The sequence below is a fragment of the Geotrypetes seraphini genome, chromosome 6 (genome assembly GCF_902459505.1).
Source record: "Geotrypetes seraphini chromosome 6, aGeoSer1.1, whole genome shotgun sequence".
In the NCBI taxonomy this organism is placed as follows: domain Eukaryota; kingdom Metazoa; phylum Chordata; class Amphibia; order Gymnophiona; family Dermophiidae; genus Geotrypetes; species Geotrypetes seraphini.
The window spans coordinates 236,621,431-236,640,325 of record NC_047089.1 but is presented as its reverse complement, the minus strand read 5'-3'; the positions used below and the strand labels follow the sequence as shown (position 1 = coordinate 236,640,325).

The 18,895-nt window shown below is 44.4% G+C and overlaps 1 protein-coding gene across 1 annotated transcript in view; it reads left to right on the top strand.

The window, feature by feature from the left end:
* CCDC80 (coiled-coil domain containing 80) overlaps positions 1-16,071 on the top strand; it is a 37,645-nt gene extending 21,574 nt beyond the window's left edge. Inside the window, exons 6-8 of the mRNA XM_033949430.1 lie at positions 3,548-3,651; positions 11,298-11,378; positions 15,374-16,071. Of these exons, the coding sequence (XP_033805321.1) occupies positions 3,548-3,651; positions 11,298-11,378; positions 15,374-15,717 (529 nt within the window). The 3' untranslated portion in view covers positions 15,718-16,071. The remainder of the gene's footprint in view (positions 1-3,547; positions 3,652-11,297; positions 11,379-15,373) is intronic.
* Positions 16,072-18,895: the final 2,824 nt, after the last annotated feature.

Below are 18,895 nucleotides of genomic sequence, written 5' to 3'. Positions count from 1 at the left end.
GAACAAATGCTAGGAAGTTCTTTTATACCCAGAGGGTGGTGGACACATGGAACGCGTTTCCGGAGGTTGTGATAGCCTAGAGCACATTGCAGGGTTTCAAGGAAGGTTTAGATAAGTTCCTAAAAGATAAGGGGATTGAGGGTTACAGATAAAAAGAGGTAGGTTACAGAAATGGACAGGAACTACATCACAGGTCATAGACCTGATGGGCCGCCGCGGGAGCGGACCGCTGGGCGCGATGGACCTCTGGTCTGACCCAGTGGTGGCAACTTCTTATGTTCTTACCTAACGTCAAACAAAAAAGCGTTCCACTTTCTATAGTACAAACTCCTCCACCCAATTCAGCACAATGTGATCATTTGGAAGCGCTGGAATGACAAAGATGTGCAGGTGTGGTGGATAGAGCACCTTGCAAAGGAATTTAAGTCTTTTCAGAACTTGTGTGATCAGTATGAACTATCTCGGTCACACTATTTTGCTTGGCTCCAACTCAAACATTGTACAGTTTGTTCACAGATACAATTTGGATTACTGGATAGAGAAGCCTGAACATGGAACGTTTTCTCACTCTTACTGAAGCAGCATTTGGATTAGTAGCATAGTAAAGGCAGGGGCAGACTGCTCTGGGTGCCATCTTCAAAGGGGATACCAGCACCTCTCCACCATCACCCCATCCCCCGCGTACCTCTTGAAATGTTTGCCGGCGCGAAAAGCATCTTCCACCTGCTGTTCGTGCCAACCTTGGTTCCCTTCTGATGTCACTTCCTGGTCCCACAACCAGGAAGTGATGTCGGAAGGGAGTCGAGGCCGGTGTGAGCAACAGGTGAAAGATGCTGCTTGTGTGGGTGAACATATCAAGAGTTACACAGGCAGGGGAGGTCTATGCAGCAGTGAAGAGTAGGGGCACATGGTGCGGCGATGCCAACCTTTCTGGCTACACGACTGATTTGGATTATATAGTTTTGCGAAACTTTGCTGCCTTTCTAAAATGTAGTCAGAGAAAGTGTAGGGACATTACACTGGGGGGAGGGGTGCTGGGTTAAAAAGGAAAGGCTCTGTGAGTTTCTTTGTGTTACCATCACCCAATTAATGCTTTTCCTGTCCACAAGGCTCTTTGCAAAGTGGCCAAGTTGGCACAAGGGGGATGGAAAATGTTGGTCATGCCAGAACAGGTTTTACCAGATTTTACTATTGTAAAATCCAGACCCATGGTCCTGCCCCCAGCCCCGCCCAGTTCTACCCAGCCCCGCCCCCTCAACCAGAAGTCTGGTAACCCTGTGCCAGAAGGAAAAGGAAACTGTCTCATAGGCATTGTAAATGTTCTAATGTAAAGATATACAGGGAGGGGAGGGGAGGGGGAGAATTTGTTTGATTCTGCAACCTAAAATTAGTTATTTGCCAGTCTAAAGTAGAGAGTTCCACGGGGACAGAAATCCCACCCATCCCTGCCTGTCCCCACCAGGATCCTCTCCGTCCCCACCCATCCCCGCAAGGAATTACCTCCATCGCCGCCCGTCCCCATAAAAAGCAGCAATTACTTCTAACAGGATCATCAATTCCACAGTTTCTTTTGTGTTTGCGCTGCTGTTTTCCTTGTGGAATCTCTTTGGTGGAACCCTTTTTTTGTTTTCTGTTCAGGTAATTAACTTATAAACCCCCACTTTTACTAAGGCTGACGTGTCCATTATATTATATGGATGAACCCTGCTTCCAAAGCCTTCCATTCCCGTGGGCCAGAGGGGGGTCCCCGTGGAAGTCCCGTGGGTTATGGGGGATTCCCGGGATCCCCGTTCCCGTGCAGACCTCTAGTCTAAAGCCTTAACTGTTAAGAACATAAGAATAGCCATACTGGTCAGACCAGTGGTACATCTAGTCCACTGTCCTGTTTCCAAGTCACAAGTACCTGGCAGAATCCCAAAGAGTAGCAAGATTCCGGAATTCCAGAGAGTAGCAAGACTCCAGAATCTTAAATAATATCGACATTCCATGCTCCAATCCCAGATACTCTGTCTTGCTTGGAGTAAAGCTTTTTGATTTTTTTTTTTCTCTGACGTTAGCATTAAAATGTATCTGAAGCCACAGTTAGAAGATTTTCTTAGAAATAAACCTTTGCAGATAGTTTCTTAAATTATTATTTGTTTGCTGGAGAGTGTAATTGATGAATTAAAGAATGTGCCATATCTCTTAGCCTGCCAAGATGTTAAACTTTGTTACTTTAGCTTTTCTTTTAAGCTTTGGCACTTTCGGCCATTTAATGTGGACTTGATCATGGATAACGATTGCCTTTGACTTTATTTGATGAGCATTTATATGTTATGTTTGAACTGGATAACCCTGTGTTTTTGTTTTGTAAATGTAACAAATAAATCAATAAAAAAAAAAAATTATCTGAAGCCTTTCAAGGGTAAGTCACTGTAGGATTTAAATGGTGGTGGAAACCTTGTCTGTTTCACACATAAGCATGAGACAGTTGTTTCAGAACTGACAGGAAGGGTGGCCTCGTTAACTATGAGATCCTTTCAAAGTGTATGTCAGTGGATCATAGCAGTGCCTGTTTGGTTAAGGTTGATTCTTCTAATGCCTCTCAAAAGGCTTGTTAGAAGTATTACGAGCAGAATCCGTTCCAGGAGCATGCTCGTAATCCAAAATGCTTGTTTACCAAAACAAAGTTCCCCATTGGGGATAATGGAAACTCAGATGATTCGTTCTAGAACCCGGGGTCTATACCTGTCGGGTGCCGGGAGCTGCAGCGCCATCTCCTCCATCTGCCTCCTCTGTGGGTCATCTGACGAAGAACCCCACAGTGCCGCTTCGGGGGGGGGGGGATGCCAGCCGCCGGAGAACCTCGCAGTGCCGCTTCGGGGGGGGGGGAATGCCAGCCGCCGGCCAGCCCTCCATGTCAGATGCCCCTCGCATGCTAGAGAGTCCCCACCCGAGCCCACGTAGCCGAGCACCGCCCCATCCGCACACCGCGCACGACACACACAACGCCGATGATTGACGCTGTGCGCGTCACATGCAACGTGCAGGCGGGACAGCACCCGGCCGCGCAGGCCCAGACAGAGGTCCTGCAACCTGCTGGCCGGAAGACGGAAGAGGAATCCCCTGTAAGTGCTCGTTGATCAGGGCAGTGCTCGGTTTGCGAGACAAAAGTTTGCTGAATGTTTTGCTCGTCGTGCAAAACACTTGCAAACCGGGTTACTCGCAAACTGAGGTAGAAACATAGAAAAAGACGGCAGATAAAGGCCGCGGCCCATCTAGTCTGCCCACCCTAATGACCCTCCCATATTTAACTCTGAGCAGAGATCCCACGTGACGATCCCATTTCTTCTTAAAATCAGGCACGTTGCTTGCTTCGATCGCCTGAAGTGGAAGTATCACTGTATATTGAATTTGGTTTTTGTTTGCTTGTTTGCTTATTGTATGGAATGGTAAAACTAAATAAAGATGTGTAAACTAAAAAAAAAAAAAAGCATGACTGAAACTGTGAGATGACTGAAATGTATTTAATTAGACTTCTGGCAATAAAACCTTCTTGTCCTTGCAGGTTCCGATGGAGAAGACGACTGGTTGTTATCTCTGCCCCTAATGATGAAGAATGGGCTTATCAGCATCAGCTTTATGCCCTCAGCGGACAGGCCTGTAATTTGGGTGAGTGAGAAGGACTGCAGATGTTGGCTCTAAGCACACATTCCCCTAGATCAGTGTTTATGCTTATTGAAAGCTTCTAAACAAGTTTCAAGTTTAATAAAAGATTTGATTAATCGCTTTATCTGAATTCAAAGCGATGTACATATTAATAAAATTAATTTGTTAAAAATATTACTACAATAAATAAAACAATCTTGACTTAAGACAAATGCAACAATACTGGAAGCATAAGGAATTTATGGGGAGAGTTTACATTATAATAAAAGTATAGAAAGACATGAAGGGAGAGTACATAAGGGAGGGTAGGGTGATGGATAAGATAAAAATAAAAAATAAAAAAATGTTTTCTAAAATCTTTTATTTATTTTTTTTTTTTTGAAAGTCATGTTATGATTAATTTAAGAATGCATCGTTGAAGAGAAAAGTTTTCAATTTACTTTTAAACCGCTACTAATGGCTGGGGAGTCAATTCAGAGCGATTTGCATGAGCTTCGATAAAGATACATGAGCTTCAATAATGGTGTTACATTACATGAGTTAAATATATGTATATCTTACCTATACCGTGTACACCAGGGGTGCCCACACTTTTTGGGCTTGCAAACTACTTTTAAAATTACCAAGTCAAAATGATCTACCAACAAAAAATTTTAAAAAAACACAAAGCACACTGTACACATAGAAAATGTTAATTATCATTTATATTGCGGGTTTTTTTGCAAAGAGGTCAAGGCAGATGACTTTATGCAATGTCACCTCAGTAACAACTATACAAAAATAGACAAATATACCCCCCTCCCTTTTTACTAAACCGCTATAGCAGTTTTTAGCGCAGGGAGCTGTGCTGAATGCCCCGCGCTGCTCTCGACACTCATAGGCTCCTCGCGCTAAAAACCGCTATTGCAGTTTAGTAAAAGAGGGCCATAGTGCAAAATATAGACAGCAGATATAAATTCTCAAAATGGAAACATTTTGATCACTAAATTGAAAATAAAATCATTTTTCCTACCTTTGTAGTCTGGTGATTTCATGAATCTCTGGTTGCACTTTAGTCTTCTGACTGTGCATCCAATATATCTTCCCTTCTTTCAGCCTGCTGTATGCTTCCAGACCTCATTCCCTCCCCCAACTTTTTCTTCCTCTCTCCCTGCCATCCTCGCCTTCCTTTCTGTCTTCCTGCCCCCCTTTCTTTCTGTCTATCTTTCTCTCTCCATGCCCCCTTTCTTTCTGTCTTCTTGTCCCCCCTTTCTTTCTGTCTCCCTGCTCCCCCTTCTTTCTGTCTCACTGCCTGCTCCCAAGCCACTGCTGCCACCATCGAGGAACAGGCCTCCAAACCGCCGCCACCATCAGGGACCAGGCCTCCAAACCACCACCTCCTCTCCTCCCCCTAGGAGTCACAAACACTACCTGTCACAAACTGCTGCACGGAACGGGAGTTTTCTGCATGTATTTGCAAGGATGGTCCCACCCGGGGACATCAATGAAGCTGAAGCCTGACCAATGTTATCAACGTCTACAAGTGTGCAAACAGGCATTTGATCGGTTCTCTCCCCTCCCCCCGAATCCATCCTTCCTCCTGCTTCTACCCTCCGCACCGCCGTCTCTGAGGGCGCTCGCGACCGACCCCTCCCAGCGTTCGTGCTCTCTGCCACTTCCTGACCCCCAGTCCCCCCCACACACTTGATGCAACTTCCTACTTCCGGTGAGGTGGCCCGTGGCAGAGAGGAAAGCTCCAGGGCTGGCCTAGGAATCCCTGAGAGAAGGTAGGATGGGGGGAGGGGAGGGAGGTTGACTGACTGGCGCCGTTCTGTGCAGGTAGTGAGAGGAGTTGCCAGGCGCACAAGGACCGACAGGATGCTTTGGGTCCGTCTGGCTCTTGGGAAGCAAGTAGAATGCGAAGGCAACGCGATCGACTCGTGTTGCCTTCACGATCTACTGGTCGATCGCGATCGACTTTTTGGGCACCCCTGGTATATACCATCTATGTATCCCATCTCATAAAAGTTGAGGCACCTACCTGCACCTAACAACACCTACCTGAAAGGTAGGCATGATTAAGGGCAGAGAATAGACATGGTATGATTTGGGCATCACTCTGCATCTGTGATAAGCGCCGGTAGATTAGGTCCAGGAAAACCCTTTTTACAGCCCTCCTCCTCAGATATTTAATGCTGGCAGCCTGACGTGGCCTTGCGTTGAATATCTGGGTTTAATTCCGGTGGTGGACAGCAAAGGCACTGTCGGCTGCTGGCTGAATATTTATTTATTAGGATTTATTAACTGTCTATTTATGAAGAGATTCACCCAAAGCAGCTTACAATACATTGAATAGTAATCAGGTACTCTTGGGGAGTAAAACAGGTAGAGAAGGCGACCATCAAAGCCAGGCGGATGATTGGGTGGGACGGCGCTCAGATAGAGGCTCTCCAACATGCAGAAGGCACCCGGCGTGGAAGGCTGGCCGGCGGACGGAAGAGGCATCCCTATGAAGCGGCGCTTCCTGCAGTGTAAGTGCTCGTTTATCGGGGCAGTGCTCGGCCTGCGAGACGAAAGTTTGCTGAGTGTTTTGCTCGTCTTGCAAAACACTCGCAAAGCGCGTTGCTCACAAAACCGAGGTTCCACTGTACTTTGTACAATTCTGGAGACGGCTACAAAATTGGTTAGTGATCTTTTGTCATAAATCATATGGGGACGGTCTTAGAGACCTTAATATGTTGTACAGGAAGTGAGTCTTTTTGAAATGATGGAAAACTCCAGGAGAGAGCATAGGATGACGTTAAGAGGTGATAGGCTCAGGAGTAATCTAATGAAATAACGTTTTTTTTCAGAAAGGGTGGTAGATGCATGGCATGGTCTCCTGGTAGAGGTGGTGGAGACACTGTGTCTGAATTTAAGTAAGTTTGGGCCAGGCATGTGGGATCTCTTAGGGAGAGGAGGAGATAGTGGATAAGAAGAGAATAGCCTTACTGGGTCAGAGCAATGGTCCATTTAGCTCAGTATCCCGTCTTCACGGTGGGCAATCCAGGTCACAAGTACTTGACAAAACCCCCAAATAGTAGCAACATTCTAGTCTACTGATCCAGGACAAGTAGTGGCCCGCAGTATCCCAGACTTCAAGAATAAATGGGATCCCACGATCACTGCGAGGGTCATACCAATGAATAGGGTCGCTAGGATATAGACTTAATAGAGCAGGTCAGTAGAGTTAGGGGGCCAGTAGACTTAAAAGGGGGTCAATGGTATGGGCAGACTTGATGGGCTGTAGCCCTTATCTGCCGTCATCTTTCTATGTTTCCTCTGTCTCTGTGGCTAGGCAGACTGGATGGGTCATTTGGCCTTTATCTGCTGTCAAGTTTCTCTGGGTTTTTTTTAATGATTCTATTTTCCCTATCTGTTCTGGCAGGTTCACAATCTAACTGGGCAATGGAGGGTTAAGTGATTTGACCAGAGTCTGGAATTGAACTCGCAACCTCAGGGTGTTGAGGCAGAAGCTCTAACTATGAAGCCAATATTGGGCCCTTGCTTTTCTTCGGTGTAGTCTCCAACCTTACAGCACCTCTGATTCAGAACTCCATGAAATATATATTTTTAAAAAGCCTCTCCCTTCCTCTTTTTGTGTATCCTGTTAGCTCTTTTCTTGAGGAAATGATAATTGTGACCTATTTTGCTTGGCTGACCTCAGTGAAGCTTTGGTTTCCTCCAACCTCCCCTTCTGTTCTTGTGTATATCTTTTTCCCGTGCACATGATGTCAAACGAAGCATGTTACACTGACAGATTTCCAGTCCTCTGCTGAAATTATTAGCCAGATAACAGACTCGATCTTTCTCGGTTCTTGTCACGGAATCCTTTGATGCACTGGATTCTGGCCTCATGCTTTCAATGATTGTATCGTAAAGCCTCCTTTGAAAATGAGATACTTGAGTATCATATTAAGTCCCATATATCACCTTCTCACTTAAGAACATAAGCAATGCCTCCACTGGGTCAGACCCGAGGTCCATCGTGCCCAGCAGTCCGCTCACGCGGCGGCCCAACAGGTCCAGGACCTGTGCAGTAATCCTCTATCTATATCCCTCTATCCCTTTTTCCAGCAGGAAATTGTCCAATCCTTTCTTGAACTCCAGTACCGTAGTCTGTCCTATTACGTCCTCTGGAAGCGCATTCCAGGTGTCCACCACACACTGGGTAAAGAAAAACTTCCTAGCATTCGTTTTGAATCTGTCTCCTTCCAACTTTTCCGAATGTCCTCTTGTTCTTTTATGTTTTGAAAGTTTGAAAAATCTGTCCCTCTCTACTCTCTCTATGCCCTTCATGATCTTGTAGGTCTCTATCATGTCTCCTCTGAGTCTCCGCTTTTCCAGGGAGAAGAGCCTCAATCTCTCCAATCTTTCAGTGTATGAAAGGTTTTCCATGCCCTTAATCATTCGTGTCGCTCTCCTCTGGACCCTCTCAAGTATTGCCATATCCTTCTTAAGGTACGGTGACCATTGCCCGATACAACGGCAGGATGACTTCTCTCGTTCTGGTCGTAATACCCTTCTTAATAATACCCAACATTCTGTTTGCCTTCTTCGCGGCTGCTGCACATTGTGCTGTTGACTTCATTGTTGTGTCCACCAGTACACCCAAATCTCTTTCAAGGTTACTTCCCTCTAATACTAATCCCCCCATTTGGTAGCTGAACATCGGGTTCTTTCTCCCTATATGCATGGCCTTGCATTTCCCTACATTGAAGTCCATCTGCCATTTATTCGCCCACTCCTCAAGACATTTTTAAAATCAAAACTAAAAGAAGGAAAAAGCCTCAGATGTTACAGGGGCTGTTGTTTCTGAACACTGCAAGCAATGAACGATTAATATTCTGCTCTAATCTTGCAACATCCTCAGCGGCAAAAATAACCTTCTTCCCATCTAAATCCGCTGATAAACACTCTCCCAGCGTTCAAAATGAAATAGGTGAAAACAATGTTAAATGGAGCCTATCTTGTCATGGTGAACACTGCTGTTGCTTCAGGGTTCACGGGATCATGGGGCGTGAACTGCTCTCGCTGTGATTCTCTCCAGTCTTCTTCACGTAAAGATTCTAAGGCAGTATATCAAGTTTAATAAACGTTAAAACGATAATGTGAAGGCAACCAAAAGATTTCAAACTTGCACATATTACTAATTTTGGCCTAACTGTTTAGACTGGGTATTAAACAGCAAAAAATTAATACTAATATTGATTCTACAACACGTCAAGGACATATTTTTAAAACTTACTTTATGTTGGATTGTCAGTGGTAGCAAATTCCCTAATGAGACACTTAAATAACACACTTAAGAGATTGCAGTTACTATACCAAGTGAGTCAGACTGAAATGAACGCATTTACAGGATTTGGCGAGCATTTCAGCCAACTGTTTGAGGGCCACAATGGAGGACTTCAGGGTCTGTATGGAGACCTGTGGCCATGCATTGGAGACCACTGCCCTACTATATGTCTCTTGGGCTAAGCAAAGCCAAGAAAGAGGACTGCAGAACTGATGTACTTGAAGCAGGCACTTTATTACATCAATGAAACATCATTTTAAAAAAAAAGTCCACCTTTGTTCCAGAGACACAAGAACCCAACACGGTCCGTGTTTCGATTAAAACATCTTCCTCAGGGGTCCAAGGTGTTACTTTTAAGGGAAAACAAAGAGAAGCCAATAACTGTCCAAATGAACCTCGTTCCTGTTGTAGTGGGCACAAGGGTTGGTCAACGGGATAAAACCAACGTCGCAAGCATTTGTCTTGAGATGCACCCCTCTACAGTTTTATCCCGTTGACTAACCTTTGCGCCCACTACAACAGACATGAGATTCATTTGGACACCGTTGGCTTCTCTTTGTTTTCCCTTAAAAGTAACACCTTGGACCCCTGAGGAAGATGTTTTAATCGAAACACAGACCGTGTTGGCTCCTTGTTTCTCTGAAACAAAGGTGGACCTTTTTTAAAAAAAAACAAAAAAAAACCATTGTTGTATTGATTTAATAAAGTGCCTGCATCAAGTACATCGGTTCTACAGTCCTCTTTCTTGGCCTTACATTTGCTCCGCTCATACTGCGGACTTCTTGGATTTTTCCTTTGTTTGTGACTCCTGGACTATGTATGCTCGGTTCCAGCCATGCCAAAGAGATTATGAAGCTCAATTTTTTTTCCCCCGACATATGCTGTCCTCAGATCAGGGGAAGTCTGCTGTCTGATGATGGCGTCATTGGAATGAACAAACCCTAACTAATACTAACTAGATTCTCCAAAGTTGAGCAAGAGTATTTGTGGACTAGTGGGGATGGTTCCGGGAGCCAGTTTTGCAAAGGCCCTTAACCAGCGATGTTGACATTATAAAACAGGTGCATTTTTGGAAATTTGTATAGATAATCCGGTTATAAAAATATCCCCAGAAGGGCAAATAGTGCATATGTTAACCCCTGTAGTACACATAAGGGTTCTTTTACTAAGCTATGATAAGCAGCAATGCGTGCTTACCGCCATTTAAAAATGGTGCAAGGGGCCGCACTCAGTAGCCACATGCTAACTGTAGGCTCGGTGCGTACCACCCATGTGCTAAAAAATATTTTTTGTAGCATGGGGGGGGGGGTGTTTGAGAACGGAGAGTAAGCGTGCCCTGCGTTAACCAGTTAGCCCGTGGCATTGGTGCCTGCTGACCGATTAACGCAGGATTAGCGTGGGAGCCTTTACCACCTACAAAATAGGCGACGGTAAGGGCTCATGCGCCAATTTTTAAGGTATCATGTGGCCATTTTAGAGCCCCGCTAAAAGGTTGTCCTAGCACTTGGGGAACCCACTGTGCTAAAAGTAACACAGGCCACTTTTTAGCGCATCTTAGTAAAAAAGCCTCATTTATTTATTCATTCAATTTTCTATATCGTTCTCCCAAGGGATTTACATGAATTTATTCAGGTACTCAAGCACTTTCCCTGTCTGTCCTGGTGGGTTCACAATCTATCTAATGTACCTGGAGCAATGCAAGGATTAAGTGACTTGCCCAGGGTCACAAAGAGCAGCGGGGGTTTGAACCCACGACCTCAGGGGGCTGAGGCTGTAGCTTTAACCACTGCGCCACTCTAGAAATCAAAATGTAGTAAAAGTGAGCCAAGTCTAGGACAATTAAGTCATTGTGACATCACTGATGAGGTTGGCTCTTAGGCATTGGTGGAATGAGGCATTATGATGTCACAATACCAGCTCTTCACACTATTTATTTATTCAATTTTCTATACTGTTCTCCCAGGGGAGCTCAGAAAGGATTACATGAATTTATTCAGGTACTCAAGCACTTTCCCTGTCTGTCCCGTTGGGTTCATAATCTATCTAATGTACCTGGGGCAATGGGGCCCCAGGGTCACATGGAGCACTGTGGATTTGAGCCCACAACCTCAGGGTGCTGAGGCTTTAGCATTAACCCCTGATGCTCAAAGTGACATTTATGCAGCCCTGTGATGTTATTCCATTGGCCTTTTTGTCTGCTTTGCCACAGTGCAAATCCATCAGACTTCTAGTACATTCTGAACTCCTTTCCCCATTTGTAACTCCCTTCTGGAAAGTGATGAAAGCTGCTCTCGTGTCCTGCCTAATCGTCTCATTTCTCATTTGTCCACAGGCTTGCGCCACATAGCCGTCCTGAAGCTACTTGGGATTGGAGTGGATGCTGGTGGGGTTTTAGAATTATATCCTATCAATGGTAAGTTATTGCTTTTATTTTTTTTAATGCACCCCTAAATAAGGAATCGCGAATGGGCTGTTAACCATTAACAAAATATTGTCAGGATTAAGTAAAATTATTTCCCTTATGTTTATCAGTTTATGAGGTAGGGAGGGGGGTATTTTATTATTACATATATCATACAATAATGGAGTATATGGTTGGGAGGGTTGGGCGAGGGGTAGGGATAAAATCTATGTAATATACCAATGATTGTTTATAAGTGATGTTTTTATTGTTACTGTGAATAAAAATATTAACACTTAATGTAATTTGTGAAAATGAATAAAGAATTATAAAAAAAAAAAAAAAGGAATCGCGAATGGGATGAGAATGTTAAATACAGTATTAATTTTCTCATCTCTGAAATAATATGCAGAAATAAAGCAAAAAAAACAAAGGAAATAAGGTAATACCTTTTTCTAATGGACTAACTCAATGCATTTTATGATGAGCTTTCAAAGGTTACCCTTCTTCAGATCAGAAATAAGCAAATGTTGACACATATCAATATATAAGAAAAACATGAAAGCATTTCAGGGATAGTTTCACAGGAAGGGGGGGGGGGGAGCAGGTGACAAAAGCAGTTTTAAATGTCTTTGTGGTGGTAAAGAAAGCCCAGATCTCTGTTAAGTCCTGTCTGGTAAGTGTCAAAATAGTTCATCATTTTAATTTCAACGATTTTACGTTCTTGGATTGTCTTAAAGTTCATTTTTAATATTCTTACCATAAAATCATTGGTGCAGTGGTCAGTTTTTCAAAAGTGTTGTCCAACCGAGGTGGCATCTTGGTTGGTATTGTGATTCTTAATATGATAGGTTGATTCTGGTTTTTAACATCTGGCCTGTTTCACCGATGTGTAAAGACCAGAGTGGAATTGCCCAAATCAGAGAGATGTGCACTTGAAAAAAAAAATGTGTCCTCCAATCCGTCTGATGATATGAAGATCTTTATTGTTCAAAACATCTAAATGACACATTCACGACTCAATGACTCGACATGTACATGTTTCGGCCCTCCGGCCTGCCTCGGGAGTCTTAAAAGACGTGATGGATGAAAAGCACAAGACAATGGCATACAATTGGATCTGACTAAAAGGTCAATCATGAAAGAATACCATATCACGTGTACATCGAGTGCTATCGATCGGCACCGCGCGGTGCCGATCGATAGCACTTGATGCACACGTGAATGTGTCATTTAGATGTTTTGAACAATAAAGATCTTCATATCATCAGACGGATGGAGGACACATTTTTTTTTCAAGTGCACATCTCTCTGATTTGGACAACTCCACTCTGGTCTTTACATATTTGGTTTTGTGGTGTTGTTTTCCCCTCTTTTTTTCTTCTGTTTCACCGATGTAACATCCCTCTTTGCACTTTTTGCACTGAATGATGTCTACCACATTAGAAGATGAACACGTGAAGGATCCCTTTATGCTGAATGTTTTTTCCCATATGATTGACCATGAGATCCTTTGACATGCCAACATTTGCTTATTTCTGATCTGAAGAAGGGTTACCTTTGAAAGCTCATCATAAAATGCATTGAGTTGTTCCAATATAAAAGGTAATACCTTATTTCCTTTGTTTATTTCTATATATTATCTTGGAAAGTGGATTAACACGTCCAACACATCATTTTACTCATCTCTGAAGTAGAGAATGACACGTTTTCCTCATCCCGTCCCCACACGTTTGTCTCTGTCTCTGTCCCTGTCCCTGCCCCATTCCTATAAGCTCTGCCTTAACCGCACTAGCCTCAAACACATGATTTTAAAACATTTGAGGCTTATATAGATGAGGACAGAGCTTGCCGGAATTGAGCAGGGACAGGAAAAGAACTCGCCGGCACGTGATGAGAAAATGAGTTCCCACGGGGACGGAGAAAAATCTGTCCCTGTGTCATTCTCTACTCTGAAGTAATCATCCCGTTAGTGGGCTATTCAGAACACCACAGTAACTGAACCTCTTTCTGATGTTCAGATGGTTCCTGGCATACTTATTGAATAATCTATCCTAATGAGCTACAGTGATAAAAATAGTAATAGACAAAAAGATAAATATCGGCAAAAAAACCCCAAAAATGTATCTTTTTTTAAATATTTTTTTATGTCAGTTGATGATTTGTGTGAGCAGAATTTTGTTTCCACGGTTTGGTGTGACTTACAGAACGCTGCCATGTCCAAATGGCAAGAGTTGGACGCCTCGAGTTTTCACCGCTAAGCCTTTTTCATAAGCCTAATTCTTCTTTTGTTTTCATTCTCATGCTCTTGTTTTATTGACACCAGTTGAGCAATACGGAAAGAAGTGAGGTGAATAATTATGTTGAAAGACTGGATGTGAAAATGATGACTACTGAGCCCTGATGCAGAATCAGAAACATGCGTATCGGCTGCAGGTTTTATGCTTTAAAGAAAAAAAAAAAAAGTTTCAAGCAAAGAAGAAATCTTTGAAAAAAAAAGTGATTTTAAATGATACATGAATGTAAAAATTAATACAAATGAGTATGAAAACAAGTAAGAATTAGGCTTACAAAGAAGTGTAGCGGTGAAAACTCTAGACATTAATATACAGTTAAGAGTAGTGCTGCCCGAATCAGGGAAAGTTTTTTCGATTTGGCATATTGAATCGATTTTTCGATTTGCTTTTCCCACCCAATTAGGCCTTTTTTTTTTTTTTTTTTTTTCCAAGCATCCTGGCGGGTTTATTTTGTAGTCTTTCCACCCACCCCACTCCTCTTTGCCCTCTCCAACCCCACGCCAGTGCTGTGGTGTACACAAAATAAACAAAAAAATACTTTTTCTCTCTCTGTTAGGTCCTAACTCATGTTCTCTATCGAACACCAGTTCTTGCAGGATACACATTTCAAATCTGACATATTATAATCACAAAATAGAAAATAAAATTATTTTTGCTACCTTCCACTGCCTTATTCAACATTTGTTTCTTTCTCACTGTCTACCATCTCTCTCTCCCCCTGCCTTGTGCCATGGGTCAAACCTCTGTAATCCCCTCCATACAGCATCTCTCCTTTCCTCCCCTCCATTATCATGTGCAACATGTCTTTCTCTCTCCCTAAACACTATCTCTCCCTGCCCTCCAACCTATCTCCAACATTTCTCCCTCTCTCTTCTCCATGCATGTCTCCCTCCCTTCCACCATATGCAGGGTTTCTCCCTCACCCCTTTCTCCCTCTTTGTTTCATCTTTCCCGTCCTCTCCTCCACCCCAATTCATCCTCTTTCCTCTCCCCCCCCCATGTGCAGCATCTTTCCTCCCCTCCCATACCCCTGTGCAGCAGCTTTCCATCCCTCCCTCCTATCCCCCTGTACAGCAGCACTCCACTCATTCTCCCACCAGGGGACTGGACATATCTCCGAGGCCTCCTAAAGCAGTGGCAGCGCTCTGAACGGGCTGCTTCGCGACCTGTTTCCCTCTGCCACGTCATCAGTGATGCGGCAGAGGGAAGCCCTAGCAGGGAAGGCCGTGAAGCAACCCGTTCAGAGCGTTGCCACTGCTGCTGTTTAGGAGGCCTCAGAGGTATGGCAGGTCTCACCGAGGGGTTGGGGGTATTGGTCACTGAATCAGTGAGTCTGATTTTCTCAGACAACAAATCAATTCAAATCGATTCACCAAAGTGAATCAGGCAGCAGTAGTCAAGAGTACCACTTCTGAAGACTAAAGAGGGAAAACAACATAATTGCAAGATTGAGAGTAGGGCTAGTTTTGTATTATGGTATTATTAATATATGTTATTTAACTAGCCGGAAAAGACAGTGACCATATTGAAGATTTGGGTGCCGCCATTTATACCAAATATGCCCAAATATGGGCACAGAAATGGTCTTTAAGGACCGTTCTATAAAAAGCTATACCTACTAAATCTGACTCTGAGTTGACTTAAAACATTTTTAAGCTTCATCTTAATTAAGTTTCTTTCTCTTCCTATAATTGAAATAAACACTTCTAGGAAGCTCCAGTGTCGACAGAGAAGATCTCCCAGGCTACTTGGTTAAAGATATACGGAACTATTTTCAAATTAGTCCAGAGTATTTCTCAATGCTTCTTGTAGGGAAAGACGGCAACGTTAAATCCTGGTATCCTTCACCCATGTGGTCCTTGGCCATTGTTTATGACTTGATTGACTCCATGCAACTTCGAAGACAGGAAATGGCAATCCAGCAGTCACTGGGGATGCGCTGTCCAGAAGATGAATACGGCTACCACAATTACCATCAACAAGGATATCAGGAAGGCTACCAGGATGACCATCGCCATCATCACGAAGGTTACTACCATGGATACCACGAGTGAAACGCAAGTTTAAGCACTGCCATCCCTTGGCGCTGTTAAATCCGTCAAGAAAAATGCATAGCAGGTTATAATGGATCTTTCAAGAAGCATACAGGGCTAAAGAAATACCAAACTCTGGTATTCCTGGCATTGCGCGGACCTTGAAATGAAATATTTCACCAAAGCTCAGGATACTAAAGACTGAAGGTTAATTTTCCTGTTTGTTCTTCTTTTAATTGAAGAAAGATAGGAAGCCATGACGTTGCTGTGTATTATAACAAATATTTCCATTTTCACCCATGCTGGATACTGTAAGAACATAGACTGTATAGATAATATTACGCTACAGTGCATATAAATATGTTTGATAATATATTTATTGGAATGTGTTAAACTTATTAACTCTTAAGATAGCTAGAGAATGGCACCATATGCTGTGGTGCAGTAAGGGGAGGGAAGGGGAGCGGTCCGCCCCGGGCACCAGCACCCCTCCGCCTCTTCCCACTCGTCCCCTCGCCACGCACGTGCCCCCCATTCTCTTTCCCCGTACCTCTGGTCATTCACTGCCGCGAGCAACAACTTCAACGTGTTCCTCGCAGCCGCGTTGGCTCTCCCGCTGATGTCACTTCCGGGCGCCGTGCATAGGAAATGACATCAGAGGGAGAGCCGCCAGGAGCACGTTGAAGTTGTTACCTGCACGGTGAACAACTAGAAGTACAGAGGAAGAGAACGGGGGTGGGTGGGGTGTGCATGGAGGGGGGATGGGGGAAAGAAGGGAGGGGCGCCTCTCAACTTCGCTACGCCACTGATCACATGATTTCTCTACTTGGTACTACAAGAAAGAAGCACAGAACATTGTTTTCATAATGTGGATTTTCTTCGTCTCTTCTGCTGAAAAAGTAGGTTTATTATGCACTGTAATTTTTCTCCTGTTACATCTCAGAAGGAAATCAAATTAAAAAGAGGTATTTATATAGGAAAGTGTCTCCATATTGGACCTATTTCCAAAAGACATCTGTTGCGAGAGAAAGTAAGGAAGGCCTTCTGAAAATGTCTCAAATTATCCTTGTCATGTACGAAACGGTTCATAGTTATTCGCGCGTGGGACTTCGGGGCGCTGACATTGCAGTGCAGACAAATCGGTGCAAGACCCCAGCGCGCCGCCTAAAAAGTTACTTTTAAAGAGCTCCAACGCGGGGGTGTAAGTGGGGAACCCCCCCCCCCAGTTTACTTCATACTCTTCGCGCTGCCTTTGGGGGGGGAGGGGGGTTGGAACCCTCCATTATAGAGTATACAGTGGTGCCTCACACAACGAACTTAATTGGTTCCAGGAGCAAGTTTGTTATGCGAAAAGTTCGTTATGTGAAACGCGTTTTCCCATAACAATACATGTTAAAAAAAATAATTTGTTCTGTAGCATAAAATATGCTAAGATGACATAAAAAAAGATAAATTTATCTTGTTAGAGCTGGTGTTAGACACAACTGGGGACTGCAAAGTCCAGGCAGAGGCTTACGGCTCTCTTTGACCAGGGGGGACAGTTGCCCTAGTTGCACTACCCTAACCCTATTCCTGCTATTCTGTTAGCATGATATTTCTGTGTAGCATTCTATAATAATTTGGCTTATTCAATTTTCTTGATAGTAGAGGGGATATATGTGAAGGGGAGGGGAGACAGGGGTTTTGTTGATCCTTGCTGTGTATTATAATCACCCCCCACATACTCCCCAGTACCTTTTTAATCATCCCCCCTCGGTACCTTTTTTAATTCCTCCCATCTTTCCCAGCCAGTGGCGTACAGGCCAGAAGCGCAGAGATCAGGAGCAATTCCTCTGCACGCCTGTGTGGGCCCATGCCGATCTCCGAATGGCTGCAGTTAGTTCTTGTGAGTCCCGCGAGAGCTGACTGCAGCCATTCAGAGATCAGCGCAGGCCCAGGCAGTAGCACAGAAGGCTTGCTCTTGATCTCTGCGCTTCTGGCTGGGAAATTTGCTAGACCACCAGTTACGAGTGAGCGGGTGAGATTAAAGTTGCAGCAGTGGTGGCTTTTTTAAAAAAATATGTGGCGGCGGGGGGAGGTTTAAAAATATGCGGTGGCGGCAGAGGCTTAAAAATATGCAGCAGCGGCGGCAGGGGGGTTTAAAATATGTAGCGCCACTGCACAGGGAGCCAGGCGGAGAGAGGGCAGTTAAGGATGCAGCTCGGGCGACTTCGTTGTGTGAAACGAAGTTCGTTGTGGGAAGCAAGACCTGAAGTTCGTTGTGCGCAGCGTTCGCTGTGCGAGGCGTCCGTTATGCGAGGCACCACTGTACTTAACTTTTTCCTAATCAGGAAAAAGTTAAGTTTTCTCTAAAATGGGGGGATTGCACCCCCTCACACTCTCCCCAACGGCAGCGCGAAGAGTATGAAGTAAAGTGGGGGGTTCCCCCCCACACACCCCTGTCGGAGCTCTTTAAAAGTAACTTTTTAGGCGGCGCGCTGGGGTCTTGTGCCGAATTGTCTGCGCTGCAATGTTGGCGCACCAAAGTCTCGTGCGCTTTTGTCCCGTCACTGTACGAAATATACCAAGTCGGTATTCAAAGGGACTTATATACCGGATAGGGGACTTACTCGTTAGTGGCTGCCCCACATCTATGAATTTTCAGTAGCGTTATAGAGATCGTGCCATCCGAAATGCCCTCTAAAGAAAATGAGGTCAATATTCAACGTGGTTTAAGCAGCATTGGCGAGGCTCTCGCCTGCTTAAGCCACGTTCAGTGTCCCAGTCGTGGATTTTCAACAGCACTTGACCAGTCAGTCCTTCCCATTGCCCGCTTAGCTTTGCGGGTGCGTGGACCCGAGTACGGGCTGACACCATACTAATTCCAGGTCAGTGGCCTGGCGTCAGATATCCACGGAGAAAGCTGCCCGTGGTCATCAGCAACTTGAAAACCAGTGACCACCATGGGCTGAGGGGTTTTATTTATTTTATTCAAGGGAGCTCAGAACGGTTTACATGGATTTATTCAGGTACTCAAGCATTTTTCCCCATCTGTCCTGGCGGGCTCACAATCTATCTAATGTACCTGGGGCAATGGGGGGATTAAGTGACTTGCCCAGGGTCACAAGGAGCAGCGTGGGTTTGAACCCACAACCTCAGGGTGCTGAGGCTGTAGCTTTAACCACTGCGCCACTCTTGAAATCAAAATGTAACTAAAGTG